Consider the following 27,006-nt stretch of genomic DNA (forward strand, 5'->3'; position numbering starts at 1 on the left):
TTTTTTTTTTTTTTTGAGACGGAGTCTCACTCTGTGGCCCAGGCTGGAGTGCAGTGGCATGATCTCCGCTCATTGCAACCTCTGGCTCCCGGCTTTGAGCGATTCTTCTGCTTCAGCCTCCTGAGTAGCTGGGATTACAGGACTGCGCCACCATACCCAGCTAATTTTTGTATTTTTAGTAGAGATGAGGTTTCACCATGTTGGCCAGGCTGGTCTTGAACTCTGGACCTCAGGCGATCCACCTGCCTTGGCAGGCATTAAGTATTCTGACCTCAGTTTTCTCCCCTCTCTTCATTCTTTCTTGAGCAAATTTCCACACCTTTTATTCTCTCTGATCTTCTTACTCTGCACTCTCTCCATTATTTTGCTTTTTCCATTTGCTAGAATGCTTCTCTAAAATAATTTTGTCAATAAATCTGCTTATGATGTTTTAAAATGCCATCCTGAATAGCATATTTATTATACCATTATTACATACAACGAAATAAATACTATGCATTAATAAACTGGAGTTTTAGCACACTTAACCATTGAAAAGATTGTGATTTAAAATATAATTTTATTTTTTGAAATAATACAGAATTTATATGCATGCTTAAATTAAAATTATTTCTTTTCAAATGTTCTGATTGTTTCATTTTAGGGACGTTAATTTTCAGGCTTGAATTTTTAGATTAGTTGGTTGTTCACAGGCTTGGCTGCTGTCCTAAATTAGCTTGGCTTGCTACTGACCCAATGCTAAGCAGTTTACACATATTTGAACCTTGCAACAGTCCTGTGAAGTAAGATTATCAGCTTCAGGTTACAGATGCAGAAACTGCAGTTCAGAAAACTTAATTAACTTTCCAAATTTTCACACCTAATAAGTGGCAGTACTGTAATAAGATTCAACCTGAGGCTTCATGGCTCATGATTTTAAGCTTTTCATATGCTTAATGAATCAACAGGCTCTTGGTGTCTTAATTTAAAGGCTAATAGTTTATCCTTACATACTAACTTGCATTTGACACTATTTACACTCAGCTCTCTGGCTGGTTCCAATACAATCTTCTAGTTCTACTAGCCTTGCTTGCTCTACCTATACACTGAATGCTCTCCAAACCAGACCCGCTGCTTTTGCTGGATTGTGTCAACACTTATGCTCTCCCTTCAGCCTGAAATGGAGCTTACAGTAACAATCTGTTGTACACAATTACTTTCAAAAGAAAAAATGATACACTGATGGGTCCAGAAAAAGTGGTTTAATCTGGAGATACGGGGTCTAACTGCCTCATACGATCTTGTAATCAGTTCTCTGTTTTTAAGCTCTAAACTTCATAATTCCTTCTGAACCTTCAGAGAAACCCAGCACCTCCAAAACTTGAGACATTCCAGGCTCCTAAGGAGAAAATGGATTCTCCTTAGGAAAATCCATTTTCTCCTCCACAAGCTCCTCTTCCCACTTTTAAGTCATATTCCACAGATTCATCTTCTTTCTGTTCTTTCATTTGGTTTCTTCTCTTCTCCTGTTCTCTTTATCCTTGTAGGTTTTTTTTTTTTTACCATGACCACCACCCTCTGATTCTCTTTCAGTGCAGTTTCTTTAAGGAGAAGAATGAATGTGGCTATTCAATTTGTCATATTTTATTGGAATTCTAAGATCTGTTTTAAAAAGTAGAAGATACTCAGACTGGAATTAAAATCGTGGACTTTGGAGTCAGATTCCCTTCCTTGTTCAAGTCATGGCACAGAGATAAAATGATCATATTTGCACAGTATGCTGGAGTGAGTGACAGGACTAGAGTGGGTTTTCCCCTAGCCCTACACCTTGAGGTGTCAGTAAATTGTATCACGGCACATCTGTAATTCAAAACATTTGGGCTTTGAAGTACTGGGCATCCATAAAGTTTGAATCCTGACTGTTTCACTTGCTAGCTGCATGGCCTTGGGCAAGTCGATCTATCTCTATACTAGCTCCATTTGTAAACAGGTGATTATGGTTCCCACTTCTTGGTACTCTTATGAGAATTACAGGAGCTAACATTTGTTTGAAGTGCCCAGCACAATATGAACACATACTAGGTGCAATAACTAAATCTCTCATTCTGGAGAGGACCAAGAGGTTAAATGGCTTTGTAACTTTCTCTGGATTTAAATGGTGACTGTGTCTTTGGCCATCAGACATTATTTGATTTGAGACCTTTGGAAGGACTAAAGTAGACTGCAGATGTCAGGGAAAAGTCTAGTGTCTTGCCTCTCAGTGAAAAGGGAGGTGGTTATTTAAAGAAATATTCTCTGTTTTGCAGTAGACTTACCTCTGTTCTGTTTAGCATTTATCTCCATATTATTCTTTTCCTGCAGAATCATTTTTTTACAGCTTCTCAAATTATGATCCTTCCCGAGGTCAGGGGCATGTCACTATTTCTCACCTCAGATTTGGAAATACATATCTTTACATTTAAAACTGCAAATACTGTCACACCAAGACAGAATGTGTTTGGCATAATATTAAGGCAAAAGATTGCATCTGAATCTCGGTAAAGCATGAATAATAGCGGAGCTTGAAGAATGTTAAACCTAGATGGTAATATGTACCACCTTTCTTTTTATATTTTCCTAGTTTCCTCTTTTGATTCATCTTTACTTATTTCCTATTTTGTTTTTTGTTTGTTTATTTGTTTTGTTTTCTCGTTAGAAGAAAAGCCACAGAAACTCTAAGCAGACAAATTACAAGGGAGGCAATGCAACAAGTCCTATCTGCTCTCTGTCTAGATCCCATGCAGAGCCTGGTCAGCAGGTGAATCCACATCCCAGTGGGGTTACCTTCCCTGTGGCCTGTCAATCACTCCAAGAAGCACTTCCCAATTTGTCTGGCACAGCCTCCTTTCACTCCTCCTACCCTCTCAGTGGTCAGGAAATCCCGGAGCAATCTCTGCCCTGGAGCCGCTTGTGTTTTCAGTAACCAGGGACTGAGCTAATTTTTAAAAATAAATAAATAAATAAATAACAATCAGGAGCCTTGCTGCAACTCACCGGGTTGCTGGTGTCTTGCAGGTCAGAGGCGACGCCACCTCCACCAACGACCTCCCAAAGATTAAACCAGCCATGTACAACTTGATGGACTGAAAATAGACAGAGTTGGGCCGTTGGCCTCCTCATAAGAGTACTTGTGTGTTGAAATCGGGAGGACGTTCTGGAGTTTGAGAGCGATTTTTCCGGGGGTTGGAAGTTCGTGTAGAGGTTTGGATTTCGTGCAGCGGCGCAACTAACCTGCTGCAACTGTGCTGTGACACCCCTGTCCCGGGGCCCCCACTTTAGCCTGTTGCTTCTCCGGTCGCTCCAGGTCGGTTTTGCCCGGCGACTCTAGTGTGGCTTCCAAACTTCTGGGCTCCGGGCTCACTTTGGAATTTGCCCCCGCCTCCTATTCGCTTCCCTCAGGCCCCAGGAAGTTGCAGGAGTCCCATTTGTCCCACACTCGGGGACCGCGGGTGGCCGGCGGAGATGAAACCCTCTTGGCTGCAGTGTCGTAAAGTCACCGGCGCAGGGGGGCTCGGAGGGACCTTGCCCGGGTCCTCTCCGGCCCGGGGAGCCGGTGCGGCCCTCAGGGCTTTAGTGGCCCCAGGCCCGCGGGGCGGTCTCGGAGGTCGGGGCTGCAGGGCTCTGTCCTCTGGCAGTGGCAACGAGTACAAGACCCACTTCACAGCCTCGGTGACCGACCCCGAGAGGTTCTGGGGCAAAGCTGCTGAGCAGATCAGCTGGTACAAGCCCTGGACCAAAACGCTGGAGAACAAACACTCGCCCTCTACCAGTTGGTGAGTGACTTCTGTGCAAACCTGATCCCCCCATCCCTGGTAACTTTTTGGGGGCCAGGACCTCCCTGGGACCTGGAATCTGGCATTCTATCACGAAAGAAAATTGAAACTGGAGATGTGTTCAGACCCTTCAATTCGTATTTCATTTCAATTTCATAGTCAGTTCTCTTGCATTCTGCTCTTGAGGGACCCTGTTACTTATTGTGAACCCAGTGTCCCATAAACGGGGGATTTACCTGACTGGCAAGGCTCTGCTTGCCACTGGGAATATTAAGAGGACTAAAACAAGGTCCTGCCTCCAGGGACCGCACAGTCTAGTAGGGGAGCTACTACGTAAACAAAGCAAGTGGTGCAATAAACTAGGGAATTATAACTAAGTATCCTCATACTGTGGGGAGGGAGGGTTTAGAAAAGACTTCAATAAAATCCCACCCCAGAAGGGTTTGGAAGGATGAGTATGTCTTCTCAAAGTTGAAAAGACCCTAATTATCAAAGTTCTAGAGGTGAACAACAGCTTGAAATGTGACTGAGACAGTGACTGCAAATGATTGTGGTGGCTGGAGAAGTAGGAGGGGAAGTGGTGAGTCTGGGGGCTAGGTTGGGAAGGGATTTATGTACTGTGTTAAGTAGCTTGGACCAGATCCATAGGCCTGTTGTGTGTATGAAGCTGCAGTATGGAGTACCCAGAAAGAATACAGATAGATATAGGCCAGGTGATGTTAGAAGTCATGGTATTTTGTAAAGTCTTCTACCTGGAGTTGGAATTATAAGAAGTTATAAGCATTATTTTTTGTGTTACAACAAACAGAGACACATTGTAGAATAAATATCAAGCTTGCTCAAATACTGAGGGTGAGGCACAGTCATTGATTATCTCAGAGGGTGGCTCCTTATATGCCTGCCCGCTGGGGGTGTGATTGCTCTCATCTGCCAGCCATTAGAGAGTATGTCTCCTGTAAAAGTTTGAAAAACACTGCTTAGCAATGAGGTGAGGGGAATGACACGGTCAGGTTTGCAGTGGACAAATGGCTCTATGGTTAGAGCAAAAAATCCGGGATGGAATTAGCAAGAGCCTGTTCTGTGTCTCCACCATGCCCAGTCCTCTCATAAGTGTGTGGGGATGACATGGTGTCTCCTTTAGAATCCAAGCACCTTGCCCATTCCTATCAATTATTTTTTTCAATAGTATTTGATTGGTCCTCTTTTCTGTACCAGACAGTGAACAAGGCACTGGGTGTTCAACAATGAGTAAAACCTAGTCCTTGATTTCTAGAAGTCGTAAAGATTAAAAGCATGGACTCTCAGGCCAGACTACCTGGATTTGAGTTCGACTCCTCACAGTTACTGACTGTGTGTTCCGTTTCACTTTGCCGAAATGCAAATATGGAAATAAGTGGAGGCTTAACTTAGTAAGGGATGAATACTATGTCTTTATACACTAGGCCCTATAAATGTTAGAGGAAGAGTAACTCTCTTTGTATTCTCAGACCACAATTATCTTAGGAGCAGGAAACTCTCCTAGTGTTCCCCAGATGAAAACACAGAGATTATTGCATCACTGTTTCTCAAAGTTTCGTGTACAAATATCTGTCATAAAACATGGTGCTATAAATGATTTTATGTGGCCATCTCCATTATAAAACTAATGGGCGTAGCATTCAGTTAAGAAAACACAGGTATATTCTAAATGAAAAACAGTGAGGGCGAGACCTAAGACAGTGGCAATGGGAATGGAGGAGAAAGGACAGACTGGAGTGATCTGAGAGTGCAATCGGGGATCAGCAAAGGCCCAGGAGAGAGCCTTGGGAGTGAGTGTCAATGTACCCAGCAAGTAGAGCTTAAGATTAGGAGATTTCCTTTCCAATAACTTGCTTTCTTTTTGTAATATCTAGTTGCTTGTCTACATTTTCTAAAATTTGTATGTATAAGAGGTCTTTAATGAGAAATTTTGTGAAAGGGTCACTATATTTTTATAGATCAACATTTGATAACACTGTATCCGAATTCTTTATCTTTTCAGTCTTGAACTCATGCCTAGAAAATCAAAGTGAAGAAGTGGTAAAACTTTGACTCTCTTTATTTCAGCAGTGCGATTCAATCTTACAAGAATTCTGATTGGGCAAGCAGGGTTGGGAGGGAAGTAGACGTAGGAGACCAATCTTAAATTTCAGTTAGTCAGTAGTTTCAATTTAAATCTATGACTGCGTTGGATACCTAAGTGAAGATAGTCTTGATTGATTAGCAATTTTCCACAAAGCCGAACTCAAGGAAGGGCAGACTGAATTTACTTTTGTTTTATTTTGTTTGGTTTTATATCCCCAAGATCTAAGGCAGAGTTGGCATATAAATTTTTAAAGTGAGAGTCAACTAACTGGATACATAGCTTTGATGATTTTTGTTGCTATAAAACAAAACACCTCTTTGGGAGGTGATAAGTGGGTTTAGGCACAATTTGGCGTGAAGGAGCTTTACTTACTTTCTTTGAAGCTGAGATCTGGAGAAGGGAGATATTGACAGCCAAGTGCTTAAGCAAAACAAGGCGAGATTGCTCTAGCTAATTGTTCCGTCCTCTGTGGAGCTGGCATACGTGTAGTCACAGTCTCTGATGCCCTTTGGCTTCCCAGAGGCAAGAGAGATTCTTCATTATAAGCTTGTCTGTTTGTTGTTCATAAAAGTAAACTCCCCTCAGAATCCTCAGGCTTATCAAAAGTCTCAACACATAAATAGTACTGAATATTAGTTTTTGCAGTGACATAAGCTATGCAATATTTTATGCATGCAGTAATATAGACAGGGAGTAGAAATCTTTAAGGGTGATATATGGAAGGGAACTTCCACTGTAGTGAATGACTCTATTTAATGCATTTCCAGTCGTGTAATTTCTGAGACCTTCAAAAAACAAATCCAAATTATGAGTAGGTGCTTTAGGGATTTATACATAATTGCTTCTCCTCGCAGTTTGGTGGTTACTCCATATTGTTAAAACCTGGCTCTTTGGGTAATAAAGTCTCTATTAGAGAGACTTCAGTGGAGAACTGCAATCATAGTAATTTCTTTAATCCTGGAACAACAAAGTGGATGTTTCTGGTTATTTTCTCCTGATAGACATCCTGCTGCCTATCCTGAAATTGAAATCCAGCTGCCACTCTCTGAAGGATTAGTCAACTCACTTTTCTATTATGTATTGTGGTTGACTCTCTGGGCCATCAATTTATCTCTTTCTATGGAAGCATTACAATCCAATTTTAGTTTACTTTTATTTAAACAATATTCAATGATAGGATTCTCATATACCATTTGTTTAGAAATCAATATGTATTAACAGTGACTATAAACCAAAAAGGAAAAGACTAACTAAATGCAGATTATTAGAAAATAACTTAAGCTTGGCTAACATTTCTGTAGTCTAAATAGTGTGGGTTTCTCAACATGCACGATCTCAATTCCTTACTAGCTTAGATTAAGGTTGTTTAATCCTGCCAAGTCTTAAAATGGCTTATAAGAATTAAAGGACATTAATCATTCACCCACTGCATGTACAGTATAGAGAAAATGATGAAAAAGATAGTGAAGCAACTCACCACACAGCAGCATGAAAGACATGCATTAAATTATTACCAAAGAAATTAATTTTAAATTTTAGATGCAGGGGTACATGTGCAGGTTTGTTATATGGACATGTTGTGTGATGTTAAGGTTTGGGCTTCCATTGAACTCATCACCCAGATAGTGAACACGGTACCTGGTATGTTTTCGACCCTGGCCTCATCTCTCCCTCCCCACCTTTTGGAATCCCCAGTGTCTATTGTTCCCATCTTTATATCTGTATGTCTCCAGTGTTTAGCTCCCACTTATAAGTGAGAACATGCGTATCTGGTTTTCAACATGATGAACACAATTTAGAGTTGCAGTTGATGCTAGGTAATACAATCTTTCTTAAGGGATATGATATTGTCTTCTTTAGAAGGATCATGAGATGGGTCTAGAGGAAATGATGTTTAAATTGAAATCAAAATGAGTAGGAGTTAGACACATGAGAAGTGAGGAGGAACATTCCAGGGAAAGAAAATAGCATATGCAAAGGCCATGAGGTAGACATGTTTAGTAAGTTCCAGAAACTTAAAAAGGTTTACGTGGTTGGGGCTTAAGAAATGACAGAAAATTATCTTGAGATGGAAGGAGAGAGCCATATTGTGAATGGTCTTTTGAGTTATGTTAAGGATTTTTAAATTTTTTCCTGGCACATAACACCTGTCATATAATACATGACCAAAATGTAAATTTCCTATTCTTCCTTCTTCACTGGGTCAATACAGGCTTGAGTTCAACTGTAGCTTTGCCACTTAAGCTGAGAAAGCTTCAATACCTTTATTTGCAAAATTAGAATCATGACAGTATCTATTTCTAAGGATTAAATTGGGTGAGGGAAGCTTGTAAAATGCCTAGGACTGTCCCTGCCACATAAAACTAGATATGATTATCTTTGGAATATGAAAGAAATATTCCCATGAGCTAATGTGGTCCAATAAGTTTTGAGGGGAACTGGTAGCATTTAGAATGAATCTTAAAGTAGGACTTAGGAGAAAAGTCATTTATGTGCAGAGAACAAGATGACAAAAACATCGAGGTAAGAAAAGCCAAGTGTCCGTAGAGGATAGTTATAATAAACCAGTCGGCTTTTAGTGGCTTGTCTGAGTTGCTGGGACTTACTTTCAGAAAATAGTTTTGGCCTGCTTTTAGAAGGCTTGGAGTAGCAAGCTAAGGCATTTGCATTTACTTCTTAGGCTGCAGGTCACAACATGCCTTAAAACCCGCAGATAGGCTTTGTTTGACCTAGAAGTTTTGTTTGTTTAATTCGTTAGCATTTAAAAATTGGAATATTTTGTCTAAAACTCTAAATTTCTTGTAAAAAAAATCAGCTTTTGGCATTTTATTTATTTTTTTTTGAGACGGAGTCTCACTCTGTCACCCAGGCTGGAGTGCAATGGCGTGATCTCCGCTCACTGCAACCTCCATCTCTCTGGTTCAACCGTTTCTTCTGCCTCAGCCTCCCAAGTAACTGGGATTACAGATGTGTGCCACCACACCCAACTAATTTTTGTATTTTTTTTTTTTTTTGGTAGACATAGGGTTTCACCATGTTGGCCAGACTAGTCTCAAACTTCTGACCTTGTGATCCGCCCACCTCGGCCTGCCAAAGTGCTGGGATTACAAGCATGAGCCACCGTGTCTGGCCCTTGGTCTTCTCTTTAAAGAAGAAAAAATGGGTCGGGCACGGTGGCTCACGCCTGTAATCCCAGAACTTTGGGAGGCTGAGACAGGCAGATAACGAAGTCAGGAGATTCCAGACCATCCTGGCCAACATGGTGAAACCCCGTCTCTACTAAAAATACAAAAATTAGCTGGGTGTGGTGGTGCATGCCGGTAATCCTAGCTACCTGGGAGGCTGAGGCAGGAGAATTGCTTGATACAAGGAGTCAGAGCTGAGACTGTGCCACTGCACTCCAGCCTGGTGACAAAGTGAGACTCTGTCTCGAAAAAACAAACAACAACAACAACAACAACAACAACCAAAAACCAGAATATCTGTCAGCAATGGGTCAGGATTCCTGCACAGCAACTCTTTGCTGGAACTGAGCAGCTGCTGACCCTTTAAATGGTACATGTGCTTGTTTGTTATTCACTGTCCTCACCCCTATTGCATTACACTTTGCGTGTCCCAGCCATTAACTTTTCCATTGTGAGCATTTTTGTTTGCAGTACCTAGTAAGGCAGTAATGATCCATGGAAACATTTTGTTAAGAAGGTAGTAGGATGAAAGTAGTATCAGAAGCCAAGTTTGACTTCAGATTTCAATATTTCTTGGTAGGTTGGGAAATGAGGGATATTGGGAAACACAGAGTAACAAGAACATAAAATAGTGTGACTAATGAACTAGGATAATAGCAGGAGGTATAGAAAGAGAGGAACGTCAGGAATAAAAATTAAATTACACATAGTGACTTTTTGGCAGCGGGATGCAAGGAAGTAAAGACAATGATAACTGTAAGAATCTGACTTAAATGTCCAGATGAGGAATTGATGGGGCAATTAAAACCACAAGGCTGAAAACTGGGAGACAGTTTGATGTAGAATTATAGATTTTAGTATAAATCTTAAAGAGCTGAGAGGTAGAAGCTTATGAAAGTTGAAGAGAAAGAGAGAAAGAAAGGGAAGAGAAGAGAAAAAGGACTGAACTTTGGGAAAAAGTGGGAGAAAAAAAAACTATGGAAATGGTTGAGACATTCAAAGAAAGAGGAAAAGAAAGAGCGAGATATTTTAGTGTCATGCATTGTAAAGGAGAAAAAAAAATAAAAAATAGTGATCAAGGACTCTAGAGATGCTTTGAGGCTATTGAGAATTGAAAAAAAAAAAATCTGCTGTGACTCAGAGATCCTTGATGACTTTCAATAATATAATATCAATGTTAAGATGAGGACCAAAGCCAGAATAGCGCATTACAGAGTGAACTGGTATAGGCAAAAACATTCCATGAGGATATTCGACAGTGACAGGAAGATGAAACAGGATAATATATGGCGGTATGGTGGTATCTGGGTCAAGTAAAAGACAGTTTCTTCCTCATTCCTTATTTCCTCTTCTCCCTTTAAGAAGAAATCTATGCTTAAATTCTGAAGTGAAGAAATTATGAAATAGGAATGAATGGAATTTTGCTTGTTTTGAAGCCTACTGCTCAACAGGACTCCTTGTTTTTGCAAGTTGAACTTTGTGTTGTTTCTTATGTTATTTTTTTGCTTTTGCTACTAGGAGCTACTGAAAGAAACAGGTTGCAAAATTCTCAAAATTGGTATAAAAAGTACTCAGTAGATCTGTTTGTTCTTTTTAAACACTAGAGTGATTCTAGTGAGCTAAATATCTCTACATTTGTTTGTGAGTCTGACAGGGAGGATAAGGAAGCAGTTGAAAAGGGAAAAGATAATTAGTATTTGTTGAGTCCTTTCTCTGAACTATCAGCTATACAATAGAGTCATGTATTTCCATTTATTTCTTCCCCAGATGCTGCGAAGTTAGTATTATCATGCCCTTTCTACATATGAGGGAACTGAAGCTCAAGGCCACACAGCTAGTTAGTAGTGGCTAGCAGTAATAGCTCCAGTGGCTAAGCTCAGAATCTTTTCCTCCAAATATCGAGGCAACTGTTCCAGAAGTCAGATTGCCAAGTCTTGGCAAACCTGAAATAGATTTTTGGCTACTAAATTGAAGGAGACCAAAGAGATGTGAATTAAATGCAAGAGGTAGTTTCTGAATATTTTCACTACAATGGATATTTTTGGGGACAAGTAAGAAGCCAGAATGGGATTTCAGGATTGGATGCTGGTAATGTGTCAATATTAGCTTCCTGAAGTTGATGGTTATAGTATGGTTCTCTAGAAGAATGTCCTTATTAGTAACAATTACATATTGAATTATTCTAGGGTTCTTGTGTATCATGTCAGTAAAGGTTGCAAAGGGGAAAAAAAAAGTACTTCATGTTGTAACTGCAAGTTTTCTGTGAGTTTGAGATTGCTTCAAAGGAAAATAAAAGAAAATATAATGGGGATTTCATGTATCCAGAAAGCAATTTAATCCCCCTATTGAACTTCGGCTCTTTGGCAAACAAATGCTCAGCTACATTAAATTGTTTGGGAAATTCAGTATTTGTCAGATATTTTTAAAGATACATTTAATGCTGGTTTGAAGGCAAAAGTGTTATATAAAGAGGAAGAAGTTTCCTCCTTTTGACAAACTCTAAATTAAATGAATTTATTCATACGTTGTACACAGTACAGGTATATTTAAAATTTAAAATCATCATTATTTTATAGATATAAAAATATTTTAAGAAGGTATCTGGTTGGCATGAAAACTTGCCTGTTAGAAATAAGGCCTCTCAAAATAACCTCATCAAGAAAGACCAGTTTTAAAAGATGGGCCTTATTTTATATTCTGAAGGTCAGTAGCTTGGTACTGTCTCGTATCTAATTTTCTCAGCCTGTCATGCTGCTGAACCTTCAGGACAGAACAGAGTGAACTACAGGAATGCTGCAATTACATAAGCAAGGATGGATTGCCTGGCAAATGGTGCAATCAATGAACAATGGAAATTCAATCGGCTGTGACTGATCAACTACCAGGTGTTGGGGGAAAATCCAAACTCTTATCACCTCCTGAAAGGTGGCTTACTTTTCTTTTGTCATGCCACATATAGTATTAGTTGAAAGGAGGAAAAAATACAGTGGTTGAAGTTATTTGCTGCTGCTGCTGCTGCTTCTTTTTTAATTCTATATTCATAAGCAACAAGCAGCAACCCTATGAGGGAGATCATTGCTTTCCATTGTGATGTGACATTTGTAAGAAAAATGTGTGGGAGGCTAATGAATCTTTGCAATTATATATATGAATGTAACAACCTCTCTAAATTACAGTTTCAAGTATACGTGAATGTGGAACTCAAATCCTTTATCTAAACTATGTGGATAGGGAACTTGTTACATTAAAGGTATTAATTATATTTGTTTTTGTCAGTGTTTAGCTGAATGAGGTAAGGAACAGTGCATAGAAAAGACAGGTATTATTTTTATAATACCTTAGAAAAATTAAAGTTTGTGAATTTTGAGTTTGAAGGAGTCCAGTTGGAAATATGAGGATAGTAAAAAACAGAAACTCTTTCCAATATTAAATTAGAGAGGGATAGAGTTTAATTATATGGCTTTAATAATTTAAAACATTAATTGCTTTAAGAGAGAGGAAAAGCAATTAAAGTCTGTAGGTCTTTGACTTATGACCTGACTCTGGACAATAGGAATACCTTCGCTTAAGGTGTTCATGGTAGAATAATAACACTTGCCAAGTATAATCTTTCAAGATGTCATTCCTAAGTGGATGCAGCAGTTAAGTAAAATAAATTTGGTAAGATGAAGAAGAAGGAGAAGGAGAAGAAGAGCAGGAGGAGGAGGAAGGAGGAAAGAGGAAGACAAGAAAGAGGAAGAAAAAGAATGCTTGATTTCTACCGTAGATCTGGCCAGTATAGATATCTGTAGAAAAATTTAGTAAGATTAAAAAAAAAAATAGTTGCTCAGTATTATTGACCATTTGCTAAATAACTTTAATCTAATGAGAGCATGGGATCTTAGAAAAGTCCACCTTTACACTAATCTCACTTTGCTTTCTCTCCACATTCTTTTTCTTATTTTCATAGAATTCCATTGATTTTCAATTGAGAGGCAAGTATTTTTCTATAATAAACCACAAATACCTAGACTGTGCCTTTCTCTAATTCTCCCTCCCAACTCTCCCTCCTGAAGTACAGATGAAGTTTGCCACTGTTATCAATGGAATTTGTTGGATATCCTAATTTTGGTGGTTAGAAGGAAAAAATGTTGAGAATCAGTTAGTGGAGAAAACGGATTTCTGGTAAAAAATCTTGCCTGTACTCTTTTAACAAAATCTTGGTCCAAATAATTATAATACAGAAGAATTATAAAATACATACTGTGATGCGTATTACTATTTTTTGTGTCGTTTGTTTTCTCATCTATTCTCCTCTATTAGTATGTAGGAAGATTGGTCTTCCCCACACAGACGTGATTGATTATGTGATTAGCTTTGGCCACTGCAGTTAAGAGGAGCAAGGCTTTTCATTTAGTTAATTGCCAGAGCTTCAATTCTTAGTTCTTTCTCATCTGCCATGGCCATTGTGGAAATACATGTAGAATAGAAGCGGTTTGGATTGCTGAGCAAAAACGTATAGATGACAATGTTTTGGGGAGTCTGCCTGAACCCACAATGGAGTGGTATGAGTGAGAAATAAACATTTAGTTTTGCAAGTTACTGAGGTTTTGCAGTCGTTATCATATGGTATGATCCAGCCTGTCCTTACTGATTGAGGGGGAAATAATAACTTTGTATGACTGTTGGGATAATTTAGTCAGCTAAAGTACGTAAATATTATCAGGTATATCATAAAATAGCTAACCTTTTTATTATTTGTTATCGTAAAAAACCCGTTATCATGAAAACAGCTACCAGCTAAGTTTTTATTGTCTCCATGGTATGAGCTAGATACAATACTAAGTGCTTTACTTTATTTAATATTTATAACAACTCTCTGAGGTAGGGTCAATTGTTATTCTTGTTTAAAGGGTTTGGAAAGATAGTTTCTTAAGAAACTTGCCTAAACTTATAAAACTAGTAAATAGCAGAGCTAAGATTTCAATCCAGGCCGGCTGAATTTAGCGTCTGTGCTCCTAAATATATTCTACTGCTTCTTGAAAATCGTCTCAATTAATTTTAGATTTTTAAGATTTTTTAACTCTTCTACACTGAAACTGTTTAAAGTTTTTACTTTTCTTTTTAAATAGTGATATAAGAAGAGTTTTTAAAATTTGGGTCTACATCTCTAAAATATTCTAGATATGGAATAAAAAATAGCTGTTCTTTGAAAAAATTAACTTTTAATGTTTTATTGTTTATGACAGTCCTAAAGGTGGGAGGAAGGGAGCTTTAAATGACTTGACAGCTTCTTTAGAAATGTTTCCTGGACAGCAGAAAGCAATATTAACCTCTTCCTTAAAACTACTTTGTTGGTTTTCTGGCTTGAGGAAAATCTATAATGACCATATTATTCATTGCTTATAGTATGCTTTAATGTTATTTTTGTAAGAACATGATCACAAATAGCCTGATTGATTTATCTAATTATGAACACTTGAAAATTTATTCCTCCAACCTCTCAATAAAAAAATAGGATTTCATTATATGTAAGTTGTTGGTTTTATTTACTTTTAAATGCCTTGATGTGTACTATTTCTTTTTATTTTTCTTCCATTCTTTTTTATCTTGATCCTAATTCCCTTGTGCATTTTCAAGCAGAAGATATGCAGGTGGGCAAACCTTGATTAATGGTGTATGTTAAGTGCAGAGATACATTTCTTGGAAATTGCGTTGCAACTGGCTCCCTTAGTTCTAATAAGAATATCCCATTTTTTAGGAATCCAGTGCAAGGACAATGAGTTGCAGTGTCTCTCACCTGTGTTATTCCATAGACGTTGCCAAACGTTGGAAAACAAATGATCTAAAAATGTTAAATGCTTCCTTTGAGTGTTTATGGGATGAGTCAAAAATATGATATGTAGAGAGTCTGTAACAGAAAGAGAAGGAAACTAACGTGATTATTCTCTAGCTTGTTACTGAGTCATTCCTTTCTGTAACCTGTTGTATTATCGTCAGCAATGATAATGGTGATAGTAATAACAAAACAATGACAATGGCAAAGACTATAATACTGCTGTTCTAATGCTAATTATGAAGAATTTGATTTGTGTCGAGCCCTATGCTAATCACTATATATATATATTATCTCTTTGAATCTTCCCAACAACTCTTATAATGCATTTTTATAACACTGTAAACAAATGCACAGGAAGATAAGCAGCTTGTCTGAGGTCATACAGTGGTGGACTTAGTTTTTTCAACTCAGTTGGGTCACACTGTAGAGCCTAATTTCAGTATAGGTGGTAATTATGCTCTCTACCTTCTGTTTTGCGTAGCAGAACCTAGAGAGTGAAAAAGCATGAAAGCAACGTAGCATTCTTAAAAATGTTAATCAGGGATTTAACTTCCCTTTGCTTTACTTGTTCTCTATGTTTCTGTATGTCTTCCACTCTCCTCTTAGAGAAATGGAAGTCCTCACTGTTTTCCCAGAGCCAACTTGCACATATCTTTTCAATTTCATCACCTTTCAATGTCTCTAAGGATTTTATCTTAACATTTTTAGTGGTTCTTTCCTAAAAAGCACTTCAATCTTGTTTTCTTTAAAGCAAATTTGGCAAAAGTGCTCAATACTCATCGCCATTTTGTCACTTCACATGTATTGTGTAAGCTCACACTCTTGATACTTCTACCAGTAATTTGATACATCACCACTGGGTAATAGGAGAGCAGGGTTCAGATGTAAATTACATTTGTGATCTTCACAGTAGAATGCACAGAGCCTTCTGTATATCAGTTGAACTGATATTAAAACTTTACCATACACAGATTTGCCTTCTTAATCCATCTCCTAAATCTGAGTTTTTATATAAATTGCAGGTAGATACTACCTGAGTCATCTATCCAATCAGAACCCCAAATAATCCACAAATCCTCTATCAAGGAATGAAAGAGTTTGAAGTTTTGTCATCTAAGCTTTGGGTCTAAGATTTATTTTCAGGCAGTTGGCTGCCTTTGCCTCTTCTTAGCTCATTCATTGATCTTTAAGCTGTAGTAGAGGATATTTTTTAATCCATGGGTTTCTATTTATCAAGACAAATACATATATACTGCAAGTAGGGAAAGTAGGGAAATACTTCACCTATGTGGAGGATTGGTTCCAGAACACCACCCACTCCCTGCAGATACCACAATCTGCAGATGCTCAAATCCCTTATATAAAATAGTGTAATATTTGCATATAACCTATGCACATGCTCCTATATACTTTAAATCATCTTTAGATTACTTGTAATACCTAAAACAATGTAAGTGCTATGTAAATAACTGGTGTACTGCATTTTTAAAATTTGTATTTTTAAATTATTATATTGTTATTTAAAATTTATTTTTCCCAAATATTTTTGATTCACGGTTGGTTGAATCTGTGCATGTCGAGCCTGTGGATATGGAGGGCTGACTCTACCTATATGAGAATGAACTGGAAAGGTTGCCTCTTAGGCACATATGAGATTCCAAGGATTTCAGATTAAGAATTGGGTTGATATTATGTTATCAGATTGTCATCTTTTAGTAAATATGTTAAGAAAACTAAAGTCACAGAATGAAAAAGTGATAGCAATCATATAAAAATTTTCAAATTAGAATGCATTTATGTTATTATCATAAATTATGATAAAATTTTAATATATTAGAGTAAAAGCCTATCTTGACCTGTTAAAAGCTTGAATTTTAGAAAAATATAAAACTGATTTTATTATTTTTATTATTATTTAAATATATTGGGTCTTGACTTCTCAAGATCTACATGTGTCCAGCATAAGCATCTTTTTACTTTGCTCAAATATTTCAAGAGCTGTCTGAAAATGTAATTTGTAATTACAGGCTTAATAGACCCAATTTGATGAAATTTTCTCTTACCTTGGTTTACTTAATTTATAGAAATATTAATTTTCAAATTTATCTTTATTAAAAAAACCTTTAATAAGGAGGGTTTTTATAAAATTAAATAACTAGTATTTCAAAGACAATATTTGATGGAAATACTATAATACTACTCTTAGATCAAAATCTTTTAAATTTCAAAAGATGATTTTACTTTAAGTGTGTATTCCTGTGTATGTGTGTGTTTGTGTGTGTTAAAGTGTTACAGGATACAAAACATATTGGCGCATAATGACAGCATCACCTCTTACCATAGTTATTTAACTTCTTAAAAGCATGAGTTCTTAAGAATTTAAGGAAAGTTAAGTAACTTGCTGATGCTCACTTGCCATGCAGAGATAACAGATCTAGGATGAGAAAACAGACTTACTATGCTTGAGAGTGTATCAGCTTCTCGTTGTGTCATGTTTCCTCCCCAATTAATCCTATTTTACTCTCATAATACCAGTCTTACAGATTTAAGAACAAGCCGTGTATATATACATATATACATACACACATATGTTTGTTAGCCTTTTATATTTATAAAAGTAGGTTTTATTTTGCTTTTAGCTCTGGAGTTTATTCATTTGTTAATGCATTGTTTCTTCTTTATTTTGTTCATTCATCCAATATTTATTGAATGATCTGTCTGGACCAGGAACTATTCCAGGCGCTAGATGAGAGTCCAGATAGAGTTTAACTCTGAAAAACAATGCTATACATCAAGCGAGGAAAAAGGGCATTTTGCTTATAGTAAAATAGCATTCATTTTCCTGTTCAATAAAAGTAGAGTAATAACAAGTGATATGGATTATCTAGTTATTATTTTCTGAAAATAAGAGTAATAAAATCCATTTCATTTTACAATGAGTTCTACTCTGAATTGCCTTTGATCGTTGAGGTGTGAAAAACTAGAGCACACAGTGTTCCATTTTGGTGAACAGTGGCCATTTTCTAACTAATGAATCCTTTAATAGATTAAAAAAACACAACTAATCTTAATTTTATCCCTTTGTGCAGCCTCTCATTTTTTGTTAAAGGTGATAACAAGTAGGAAGGCAAGGGAAAGACAAATCAGAAAAGAGAGAATAAAAGGAGATAATGGGTTTCCTTAGCACCAGCTAGATAATGAACTCTTAGATAATTGAGCAGGCTGCACTGTATTCAAGTTTCAAATTATCAAAATGTTAATGGAAAACGTTTCATCTAGGAATGTGGCTATAGATAGTGGGGTTATTGACAAAGATAAAGTAAAGATATACTTCGTAACATTGTTCTCAGATTGTTTTGAGTATAAGGCTAGAAAAAAAGGATAAAAATTTTATGTTTTGCTTAGCATTAAAGTTATGTCCAATGGTGTCTTGTTAGTGTAGTTGGATTTATCTTTGTGGCTTATGTTTGTGTCTGTGTGTTTAAGGTTTTTTTTGGGTGCAAGGTATAGGTTGGATGCTAGATGGAGATGTAGTGTGATTTAATTATCAAGGGAGAGGTTTTATAAATGCAAGGCCTAGGATTGAGACTTACATTTAAATTACTTTCATTGGGATTTATTTATTCAGAAATAATTCTGAGCCAGATATGGTGGCTCACGGCTGTAATCCTAGCACTTTGTGAGGCCGAGGTAAGCGGATCATTTGAGGTCAGGAGTTCGAAACCGTATTGACCAACATGGTGAAACCCCATCTCTACTCCAAAAAAATTAGCCAGTCATGGTGGCTCATGCCTGTTGTCTCAGCTACTCAGGTGGCTGAGGCAGGAGAATCGCTTGAACCTGGGAGGTAGAGGTTGCAGTGAGCTGAGATCGCACTGCTGCACACTTCAGCCTGGATGACAGAGCGACATGTTGTCCCCACCGCCACCAAAAAAAAAAAAAAAAAAAGAATTCTGATTTGATTGAAATGTAGGTTTATGACTTTTTTCCCACTGTAAAAATAGGAATTACTTTAAATTTTAATTAGGTAAATGCAGGAAAGTCAAATATCTTGGTACATTAGGCATAGGCATAGTTCCCTTCAGTGTTTTTTTTTTTTCTTTTTTTTTTGAAATAATTATAGGCTTACAAGAAGTTGTAAAAATAATGCAATGAGTTCATTTGTATCCATAACCCAGCTTCCCCCAGTAATAACATCTTATATAACTATAGTACATTATTAAAATCATTGGCATAATGCAATGAACTAAGCTATAGGTCTTATTCAGATTCACCAGTTTTTGCATTTATGTATTTATATTTTATGTGTAGGTGTCATGCCTTTAAAAAAATCAAGAATCTATGTCTGTCAATCTGTTTGACTCCCTGGATCTCTATTTCTGTTCTTATAGAAAAATGGAGTTGTACTATCCATCCATATTATTTGGCAGCTCATTTTTTTCCCTTGTAAGAAGTGTTTTTTCCATTTTTCTAATTCATTATTTTTAATGTACACAGAATATTTAACATATTGGGTGAATATATAAGTGTTTCTTAATCTTTTCATATTGGTATTTAGATGGTTTGTCTTTATTTGCTATTGTAAATAGGCAGATAGACTTGCATCTTTGGGCTTGGCATTCCAAGGATATTTTTTTCCCCTCTCACTCTCTCTCTCCCTCTCAATCTCCCTCTCAATCTCTCTCTCTCTCTCTCTCTCTCTCTCTTTCTCTCTCTCTGTGTGTGTGTTTCTCTTTCCTTCCTTCTGGTGAATTCTTAGCAGATTTCAATGTATGTTATCCAGCCATTCTCCAAAGAAAAAATAAATAAATATTGTAAGTTCCTACCATCTTTTTCCTAATGAAATATTTGAAGACTAAAGATAATAACTTAGAGGACACTCAACATTGAATTTTGTGAAATCTTAGTATTTTGTTACATTTGCTTCAGAGCTTTTTATCATAAGCAGTAAAACATTAAGACACAATTGATGCTCCCTGTGTCTCTCTCCCAATTACATGTTATTTACAGAAACAATCTTAGAATAATTTGTAAGTCTCGATGGAAAGGAAAAGTGCTTTTTGGACATTCTAAAATGATTGATTGGATTCCCTCTCTTTAATAAGAGCTAGTATTCAACACCTCCCTATGGACATGAGCTAAGCGTTGAGCAGAATGAGTTAATGAATATGCTCTCTGCCTTCTGGGAGCCTCCACTGTAGAGGAGCATTTCATCAGAACATTGCAGCATGTCATTTTGCATGAGTTATAGGCTGAAAGAGAAAGAAATGGATAGTTAAGATAAAGATGTAATATGAAAAGATGAAAAAATGTATGGTCCTAAAGTCCTCAGGTTTAGAGAACATTAGTGTCAATCTTTGTCTATTTCTCTCCTCTCTTCCTCCCATTTCTCCTTAACCAGAGCAACATTAACACCACATCAGCTAGTTGGGGTCCTCCTCCCCTGCATGGTGCTGCTGCTGCTCTTTCTCTTTCTTCTCCTTCTCCTCATTTCCTTCTTTGTTCATAATTTCATTATTGTTATCATCAGGAATACAGGCTTCTGTTTTTCTCCAACAAGTACTAGCTGTCATTAGGGAGAGTACACCCTCCATTCCATTCCCTCCTGGTTCTCTGGATAATTCTGAGGTTTCTTTAAAGTTACCTACTTGTGGCCCTGGGAACATCCTGGATTGTAGATCTGGTTTCTAGGAACCTGCTCTTGTTTGGAGTTTTGTTCTTTATAAGTTCATCATGACGTTTCGGAATTGGTTGATTGGAGATCACTGTTCCTAAGAGAGTCCCTAAGTGTTAATCATGAAAAGGACTGACTGATGAAGCGTGCTTTCCTTTAAAAACTGTACTTTTAAGTTGATGTTATTAGCACTGTATTTGAACTTAATATACTTATGCTTTGAAACCTAAATGTTTTTATCTTTTACTTTGACCCTTAATATTAATCTAATTAATTATCATGTTACATTTTCCACCTTTTTAGATTAAACCAAATCCTATGTCCTTTCACTTATTGTTTTTTCCTGCATTTTCCCGTAGAATACAAATAAACAAGATAAAAGGTATCCTTAACTTCTTTGAATTTACTGTCAGGCATGACTCACAACCGGAGAGTCTTTAAGATCATTCATTCATGCCTTTTCTCTTCATTGACAGTGGATTCAGTTCAGATAACAGCCATCGATTTCCTGAAAGCTTTTCTTTCTATTCTTTTTCCTGTGGGCTGCATTTCTCACCATTGGCAATTCACCTAGTTTTAATCTGAGATGATCTGGCAGGGCTAAAGATGCCCACGTTGTCCTTTCATGTCCAGCTGGGAGAGTCTGGCTAGAGATGGTGTGATGGGGCCAGATTCTGAGTATACATACTCATGTAGAAAGGATCAGTGGGACTAAGGAATGCCTCTGTCTTTGCATCGGGTTTCTCTGCTAAAATAATTATCTGTGCTATGGAGAGATGTACTTTCCAAGTACTTTTACAAAAACAATATCCCTAGTGGTAAATTAACATACAGCTATTATTCTGTTCCAAGTAAGCAATTACCCAATTTGGAGAGTTTCCTGGAACAGTCAGTTGATACTTCCCAAGGCCAAGTATCTGTAATTTAGATGGGATATCACTGTGTGAAGAAAGCAAAATGTTGCCCTCTTAAAACTACTTAAAGCCTGCTCTGTTTCTGTGCAACAGTAGTCTTTTGAGCTAGTCACTGTTTTTGCTGAGCACTGACTATTTACCTTATAAGACTCTTTTTATTATTTGTCAGAAGAGAATGTGTAAACAGAGAATTTGTAAGGAGAATGTGTCAGGAGAGTATATTACATTTCACATTTATTCACACTTACAAGCTTTTATTTTAAAATAATCATTGAGCATTTGTTTGTGCCATTAATGAACTAGCACATGGTCCCTGCCTACAGAAAGCAGAGAGTCTGGGAGGACACAAAATTACACAAAAAAGAACACAGATACTTAAAAGCCGACACGCGCGCATACCATTTTCTTTTTCTTCTGTGTTATTATTATACTTTAAGTTCTGGGATACATGCACAGAATGTGCAGGCTTGTTACATAGGTATATACGTGCCATGGTGGTTTGCTGCACCCATCAACCAGTCATCTACATTAGGTATTGCTCCTAATGCTCTCCCTCCCCTTGTCCCTCACCCCCTGACAGGCCCCAGTGTATGATGTTCCCCTCCCTGTGTCCATATGTTCTCATTGTTCAACTCCCACTTTTGAGTGAGAACATGCAGTGTTCGGTTTTCTGTTCCTGTATTAGCTGCTGAGAACAATGGTTTCCAGCTTCATTCATGTCCCTGCAAAGGACATGAACTGATCCTTTTGTTATGGCTGCATAGTATTTCATGGTGTATATGTGCCACATTTTCTTTATCCAGTCCATCACTGATGGACGTTTGGGTTGGTTGCTGCAGTAAACATATGTATACATGTGTCTTTATAGTAGAAATTTAAAGTTGTTTAATTTAATTAAACTTTAAAAATCAGTTTCTCAGTTGCATTAGCCAAATGTGGCTATTGAGCACTCGCATGATTGCTACTGTGGTGGAGGAACTAAATTTTAAATTTTATTGTGTTTTAGTTAATTTAAATTTAAATTTACTTAGACACGTGTGACTAGTCGTTACCCTACTGAGCAGCAGAGACATAGAACATTTCCATTGTCACAGAAATTACTAGACAGGGCTGCTCTAGAGAAGGGAGTGGGAAAGCTTTTCTTTTAAGGATGAGATTGAATATATTTGGCTTTGTAGGCCAGACTAGTTCCATTGCAACCTCTCAGTTCTGCTGTTGTAGAACAAGAACAGCCACAGAGAATACACACAATCAGTTGTGTGTTCCAATAACGTTTTCTTTGCACAAACACATAGTGGACCAGTTTGGCATGTGAGTTGGAGTTTGCTGACCCCAGCCGTAAAACTTTGGTTTCTTTGGTATTCGTTTTCTTTGCTCTTTTCCTGTTTGCCTCTAAAATTTCCCTTTACAGTATTCCATATTTCTCAAACACCTCCCTGCTTCCATCTTTGTTATCGCAACACACTTCATTGTTTTAAAACACTATAAATGATCACCTTACACTTGTGTCCTGCTCCTGCCCATTCTACCTGTGGCCGCACAGCTATGCCTTCTTAACTCACCTTAGCCAGTCTGCTCATCTGTTAATGTGCGTAATAGTAGAAATTGTCTGATGGGGTTATTAAAAGGAGCCAATAAAATGTGTATAAAATTATGATCATGGAAGGTATGGAACACTCTCACAGTAATACATTAACACAGAATAGTTGAGCTTCAGAGCCTGACTAACACTTAATACCAGTGTGTCACTCATTGTGTATGGACCTCAGGTGGGAAACTTGTCTCTACCTCAATTTCCTCATATGTAAAATGAGGATTATTGGATGTCAGAGGTCCTTGAATAACAACATTTTGTTCAACTTTGTTTTCTTGTAACATTGATATGGAAAGAAAAAAAAAGACCAATTCTTGGGCAAGGCCACTGTCTGTGTGTGCTGTTTGCATGTTCTCCCCATGTATGAGTGGGATTATTCTGGGTACTCTGGTTTCCTCCCACATCCTAAAGATGTGCACATAAGGTGAATTGGTATATCTATATGGTGCCAGTATGAGTGTGAGACAGAGAGAGAGAGTGTGTGTATGTGTGTGTGTGAGTGTGCCCTGTGATAGGATGGTGTCCTCTCTGGGGCTGGTTCCTGCCCTGTGCCCTGAGTTGCTGAGACAGGCTCCAACCACCCACAACCCTGAGCTGAATAATTCAGTAAATAATGCTCTTAGTTGTTCTTATTTATCTTTCTTAAATGTATGGATAGCTCACATTTATTTCAGTGTTTAATATTAGAAGTGTTTTGGGTCCTTATTTAGAAATTTGATGATGTTTTTGTGACCAGAAATACGCCCTAGGAACTTAACACTTGTTTGTATCAATTAGCCTATGGTGAAATTAGTTTCCTTATATATCATTTTGCTTAAAGTCTCCATTTCCAAAAAGCTATTGATGATGTTAAATGAAGACCTACTGTATTTACATCACAGAGTCCTTATGAAGATTAAGTGAGTTAATTTGTGTTAAATGCTCATAGCATTGTCTTGATAGAGTTCTTTAGAATTTTTTCCCCTGATATTTATAGATGAAAAAAGAAAGGCATAGACATGTTAATTTGTCTGCAGTCATATAAATAACTAGCAAACGACATGGCTAAGATTTGAACTCTAGTCTGTTGGCCTCAAAGCTCAGGCCTTAACACTGTACATTCCTTTCCACACCCATCAGCTCCTTACTACATTCCCTAGTTTAGAATTAATCTCTTTCTAATTCTGTGCTTTCATCATGCTTACTTTGTACCTCTGTCAGCAAATTTGCCACATTTTGCTTCTTATCATAGTTATTGCAAACTAGTCTTCCTTTTGAGAGTGGAGAACATGTTCCCAGTTACAATTTTTCCCCTTCCTTCACAGTCTCTGCTCTAATTAACAGAACATTATTATGAAATGTATTCAATATAAACGCTTTTGAATAGAAAAATTATTATAGTTAATATTTGGGACTCTAATCTGTTGTAGTCTTCTTATGAGATAATGAATTATTTTTTATAAAGATTATATATTCACCTCTTTTAGTATATAGATAATCAAATGTAGCCTTCATCTTTGAATTGTTTCCAATATGTTGACTTTGGTTGATTTAACTTTAGAAAAAGAGCCTGAAGTGCTTTTGTTTTATTGTTTATTTATTTATAAATTGTGATGAAGACCCATGTATATAGGAGGTCATCAAGGAAATAAATTGTAATGTTATTCTAAGAAGGAAGCTTATAACAGAAAGTAAATATAAACCTGAACTTTTCAGTTATTTAGTAATAGATATATGCAAGGTGCAGAAATCAGTGACTGAGAGCACAGATACAGTTGCAACATTGTGACTACTAAATATGGTTGTGTTGGAGGAAGCTTTCAACAGTTATTTCATACAAAGTGCAATATGGCACTTTTTGAGAATTTCATATTATAGGCTACACTGCTAAAAATATATTAAGCTTTGTTCTTGGAATGGGAGAGGATAGTGGAATTGAAAGAAACATCTTAGATTTTACTAATTTAACTTTCTGTAGCTCAGTAACCAAATCTGTAGATTAGAAGCTATCGGTTACTCTCTGAGAAAATGCTACCATTCCCTCTGAAAGAAGACTTTTTTTCAGTATCAGTCTTATTCCCTTTTATAATATTTGAATAGTAAATACATATTTAAATTAAAACATTTTAGCTCTCAGAAAAGGGAAGGATGGAAATTGGCAGTGATGAAAAAATTGATGGGAAGAGAAGAATCATGTGAACATTTGCTACAAGTCGCTTCTGGCACCCAGAGATCAAGACTATGGAGGACAGGCTCCCTGCCTCTTAAAACCCCTTCAGACACCCACATACATTCACTGACTTAGCTCAATGTGTGAACCAAATACATTCCTCAGTCTCACGTATTTGATAAACAAGGCCACAGTCAAACATAGAATGGGCAAAGTTTATATTTGAAAAGACAGAGAAGACTCAGGGTAGGCTAAGGTGAAGAAGAGATCAAATCAGATGCAAGTAAGATTCTCTCAAAGGGCTGAGTCCAGGCTTTTATGCTGGATGTGAGTTAGCAGGCATTAATGAGCAAAGGGCAAGGACAAATACAAAAGTACCTCTTTTTTTTTTTTTTTTTTTTGAGATGGGGTCTCACCATGTTGCCCAGACTGGAGTGCAGTGGCTATTCACAGGTGTGATTATAGCGGAAAATAGAAAATTATGTAAAATAAGAAGTCCAGAAGGAATTTTAAAAGCTATCTTCCTTACAGATGGCTTTCGGGAGGCCCTCAATCTTGTCTCTGAGAGCTCACATGATGCAGGTGCATCTTTGACTTCTTTACAAGGACATCTAACATTTCTGCAGTGACTATTTATTTACAGGAGCTGAGATTCTTCCCATTTCATTTGCCCTGGAATGTATCCCTCTGCCTCTTAAATTATGAAATATGACAATTTCAAAGTTTATTTGAATTTGCTGAAACTGATAGATCTTAAGAAGTTTATATCAGTCAGAATAACCTAGGATGTGCTGCAGAAATAAACACCCAAATCTTCCTAGTACATCATAGCCCAGATATTTCTCGTTCATTCGACAAATTGATCTTGGGTTATTAGGAAGATTTGCCCCAGGCCATCCATCCTCACTCACAGATATAGGCTGACAGTACAGTCAACCTGTGGGATGTCATTGGCCTTTGAGGCAGGGAGGCAGGGAGGAGGATGTGTAGTAAGTAAGTACCCACTGGCTTTTGGAGACTACTTTGCTTGCATTCCTTCTCTTGTTAGTCCCTGGGCTACAGAAAGCGACATGGCCATGTCTCATTTCAACTGGGTATGAAAGTGCAATCTTACAAATGCCTAGAAGGAAGGCAACCAAAATCATGGTGGACAGCAGGAATGATGATTGATGGCATCTTTCTCTTTGTGATCTGAAGGTTCTGTGTAGCCATTTATTATTGACTTTTCAGCTGTTTGAGGTTGATTTTGTTGAGAAAATAAAAGGCAGAAGCAAAATTTTTATCGCCTAGATTTTAGTTTCATAAAACTAAGTTTAGATGTTGTTATAAGTGGAAGAAATCCTTCTTTTTACCAGAAGAAAAATTTAAACTTATATTTTTACTTAAATATTTTTTTGATCATAATTATGCTGACTATTAAGTTGATAAGTCAGTTAAACCAAAAGCTAAGCAAGGTAGACCATTAAAATTTGTATTTAAAAATATTTAAATCACCCATTCAGTATGTACATACATGCTCAAATAACTCCTAAGTTTTATTACATAAAAATATAGACTATCCCCTTTCTATCACTGCCCTCCAATTTTTCTCTTACCTGGAGTTTATCACTATTATTTTCTTAAGCATGTTTCCATACTGCTTGTGCACTTATATAATGTAAAACATAGATAAACACACAGACAACTTGCTCTGGCTGTGTAAAAAGCTAATTTTGGACATTGTTTCATATTGATATAAGTATATATCACATATACATTGCATTCCTTTTAATGATGC

General features: G+C 37.2%; 1 protein-coding gene across 1 annotated transcript in view; it reads left to right on the top strand.

Moving 5' to 3' along the window:
* Positions 1 to 3,218: 3,218 nt before the first annotated feature.
* The window catches only part of ACSS3 (acyl-CoA synthetase short-chain family member 3), a 171,857-nt gene continuing 148,069 nt past the window's right edge, over positions 3,219 to 27,006 (top strand). Inside the window, exon 1 of the mRNA XM_011934117.1 lies at positions 3,219 to 3,791. Coding sequence (XP_011789507.1) covers positions 3,481 to 3,791 — 311 coding nt within the window. The 5' untranslated portion in view covers positions 3,219 to 3,480. The remainder of the gene's footprint in view (positions 3,792 to 27,006) is intronic.

Source organism: Colobus angolensis, unplaced genomic scaffold (genome assembly GCF_000951035.1).
Source record: "Colobus angolensis palliatus isolate OR3802 unplaced genomic scaffold, Cang.pa_1.0 Scaffold131, whole genome shotgun sequence".
Lineage (NCBI taxonomy): Eukaryota > Metazoa > Chordata > Mammalia > Primates > Cercopithecidae > Colobus > Colobus angolensis.